Source organism: Phaethon aethereus (genome assembly GCF_964289735.1).
Source record: "Phaethon aethereus genome assembly, chromosome: 14".
NCBI lineage: Eukaryota > Metazoa > Chordata > Aves > Phaethontiformes > Phaethontidae > Phaethon > Phaethon aethereus.
In genome coordinates, this window is record NC_138590.1 from 9,080,847 (window position 1) to 9,084,706 (window position 3,860).

At 49.3% G+C, this 3,860-nt stretch overlaps 1 protein-coding gene across 1 annotated transcript; it reads right to left on the reverse strand.

The window, feature by feature from the left end:
• Window positions 1–212: 212 nt before the first annotated feature.
• Window positions 213–3,373, reverse strand: LOC309410111 (sulfate transporter-like; the record flags this gene model as incomplete). Its single annotated transcript, XM_082006450.1, is given in 6 exon segments — window positions 213–821; window positions 823–1,827; window positions 2,709–3,168; window positions 3,170–3,306; window positions 3,310–3,331; window positions 3,333–3,373. Coding segments are annotated over 6 exon segments (2,274 nt in total).
• Window positions 3,374–3,860: the final 487 nt, after the last annotated feature.

Sequence of the window (3,860 nt, forward strand, 5' to 3'; positions counted from 1 at the left end):
CACCCAGGCTCTTTACTGACATGACAGACCTTGAAAGGCCCCTCATTTTTTACCTGTTGGCAGTCTCTCCTGAAATCCATGCCTTCCCCAATCCTTTCACCCCATGACTGCTGCTGACAGTTGATCAAAGTTTTTTTTGCATGCTCTGATGGTACAAAGATTAAAACTGCTTTCAAGTACATACCAAGCCCATCCCCATTAGAAATCATTCCTCAGAAACAGGTCTGCAAAGATGCCTGGATGTTCAGGTCGTCAGGGTTCAGGACAGCACCCTTCTTCTCCTTGCTCTCCTCCTGCTGCACATGGTACCACCGTTCAGCAAACTGCACTGCACCATGGACGCTGTGGAAAGCCAGGTGACCACCACTGTCTGTATCGCCAGCCCAGCCTCCCTCCCAGAACCTGTGGCGGATGGAAGGGTTGCAGTTGGCCAGGAGCACCTGGATGCCAATCTCCTTGTAGCCATGATGTATCTCCTTTAGCACGGAAAAACCAACAGTATCTACGAACTGCATTGCCCCACAGTCAAGGATTAAGGTGTGCATATTTATAGAGGGAGGACAGCCATCTGCTGGAGGCTTCTCAGTCCTTTTCTTGGCAGGTTTCAGGCAGCCGAACCTGGTGCCAAAAAAGCTCTTGCTGTTGCCTGTGTCTGCATTTGCCTCAGCTTCCACCCTCTGATGCTTAGCAGCCAGCAGGATAGGATTTACCCCAGTTTTCTGGTAGAGAACAGTCTTGAAATAATCCTTGTTGTCATAGTAGAGGGATGACTCAAAGAGGAAGATTTTGATGTTGGCAATACTGCTGAGCTGCTTGTAAGTAAGTGGACTGGTCCTCACAGATTTCCGTGTTGCTGACCTTGCCCAGGAGCATGGCCCTGGGTCTCTGCATGCGGAAGATGATGCAGAGCAGAGCGAAGCAGATGCCCACAAGGAGCCAAATATCTGTGGTGATCAGTGTGGAGGACAGCATGGTTGTCCACCACACCACCATGTCCAGCTTGCTGAGATGCCACATGTGGGGTGTGTCATGGACCTTCCTCAGACCTCCCTGCAGGTTGACAATGGTGACCACCTCCAGGATGGAAGTCTGCAGCAGGTAGAAGAGCGGGGCGATCCACAGCAGCACTAGCAGCAGCACCAGGGAGGTGACCAGGCTGGAGACCTGAGTCTGAGTCCCTGTGGACTCCTTCAGCAGAGTCTTGGTCAGGCCTGCAGAGCTGGCAAAGTAGTAGAAGAAAGAAGGGATCAGGTTGTACATGCCAATGGCAATCATCTCTTGCTTGGCACGGACAGCGTAGCCATGCTTTTTGCCAAAGATTGCCGCCAGGGAGACAGTCATGGCAAAGCCAGTAACAGCAATGGGCACAGCATCAACTGCCAGGCTGGAAAACAGGTTTATACCTGGTAGAGTGGGTTTCCTGAAACCAGTGGGGATATACCCACAAACAGCAGACTTGTAACACTCTTCGCAGTTAAAGTAGTAAGACATTACTGTGGCTACAATGACCATCAGCAGCTCTATGGGGAACGGGGCCTTCATCTTCTCCTTATACCAGTCATTGATCTCTTTGACAGGCACTATGATGGCTAAAGCAACCAGGCTGGTGACCAGGTCACAGATGTTGGTGTTCTGGATATATCTCAAAAGGTCAATCCATGCCAGGATGAAGGACCCCACCCCTTCGTGACGAGGTATTTTCAGTCCCAGGAGATACTTCATCTGGGAGGTGATAATGGTGAGGCTGGAGCCGGTCCTAAAGCCACCGAGAAGAGGTTCAGACAGGTAGACAGCCACAAAGCCCAGCTGTAAAACCCCCAGCAGGATCTGAAAAGCAAGTCAGACATAGCTTTACCATCAATGAAAAGGGCTGGGCGAGGTGGCTGGCAATTTATGTCAGTTTGCTTCCACTTTAGCAGCTCTGGCTATTCTGTCTGCTGAGCGTTCAGGGTGAGGCAGAGGACTTTGTCTTCAGTAGTTAATCTGGGGTATGGAAAACTAGAGAGCTACTTATAAGACTGGTCTGTGGCTAGAGATGCCATACAAAGAAGCCTACAAGGTCCCTGCTGCTGTCCCCTTACAAGCAATAAGCATCGCTAACACTGAAATTCCAGGCAGCAGCTGCATTACAGTGGCTGCGAGTATCACTCGGTGGCATAAAACCAGTGCGATGCACTGAATTGTAGTTGTCCCAGTGAAAGAGCCTGAAGTTGCTCAGTGGCAGCTAGGCCCAGGCAGTGGGGACATTGCCAGGGAGCATGGCCTTAGAATCACAGAATCATAGAATCACTAAGGTTGGAAAAGACCGAGCCCCTGCTGATGGCAGGGTCCTTGAGGGCTGTTCTTGCCAGCCCCAAACCTACTCGAACCTGCACCAGGATCCAGGCCAGCTCCAGGACCAGGGTGGCGGGGAGGTGGTTTGCTGTTCCCTCTCCTCCCTTGCTGTGTCTGATCCTAAAGGATGTTCCAGACACATCCAACGACCTGGCCTATCACATGGGGGGAACAAAACTCCACATTCAGCCATGTTTGGGGGTTTCTAAATCACTACATTTGATTCAAGGGTGTCAGGATCTAGTCATGTCAAGAAAGTTTTCTCATGACTTGTTAAGTGTGAATACAGACTGGACCATAGAGATCTTTAGCTCAGAGAAGTTCCTAGCAGGGAAAGGACAGAGAGGAAACAGCACAACAGCAAATATTTTTACCTGGTAAAGACCAACCAGAAAGCTTAAGGAAAGGGTCACAGTGATGGCGTAGCAGCTCCTGTCACAGGCACCCGTCCCGTTACTGAAGGAGGTTGAGTTGCCCACCAGCGAAGAGCCAGCATTGCTGTCACTGAACCCTGCTAGCAGGAGATGCCGGTTCACAGACTGCCCAGTCATCAGGCACAGGACGCCAAAGGAGCCCACGAAGTTATGGCGTGACATGGCCATAGTGACGTAGATGATATTGCAGAAGAAGTTGGTGTAGATTCCGTAGATGGGATCCTGGCTGGCTAAGAGGGAGTAGGAGATGGACTGAGGGATGGCAACTATCCCCACTAGGAGCCCATATATGACATCCCCAAGCAATTGCATCTTGACATTGTAATGGGGAAGCCAGTCCAGCACTGGGAACAGCCCACAGAAGGTGATGATGGTTTGATGATTGCATGTGCAGACCTCTGGCTTTCTTTAGGATGAGATCCTTGGTGCTGAAGTCTGTGGGCTCATACTCCTCCAATTTGACATGTATAAAATTGGCAGAACTCTCTTCTGGCGTTAGGGAGCCCAGTGGGTCTTTGCTCGGTCCTGGCTTCTGGCTTCACGTATCCTCCATTGCACCAGAAGCTACAGTGGGAGAGCAGGCAGCCATGATGTGTTGCAGTCATGTACATCATGTGTTTTGCTTAGCTCCAGAGCTCATGCAGGTTGCATGGATAAATGAGTAACAGAAAATAACAAATCAAACAGAAAAGCACCTTCCTGTGGTGCCAGCTGATTTGTTTGTTTTCACTTATGGACCTGATTAACCACAACCCTGAGACCATGGTTTAAATGGCATTCACAGTGGCACAGATGCCCACATCAGGGACAGAGCTACAGACCCCTGTGCTCCTTCCTAACATACCTCTTGTTTTGAAACAGGACAGCAGAATGGGTTAAGATCAGACAATATTATTTCACTGAAACTAAAACTTCTTCAGGAACCCCGTGTTTCTTGATGACACTTCCACTTAAGTAAAAACTGTTTTGAAAATGTTGGTATATTCCAAGTGATGCTTTAGCAATGTAACACAGGGGTAAGGGAGGTAATTTGCAAAATAACTTTTCCTTTAACATTTCCAAATTTTAAATTACATTGTTGGCTTTCATCAA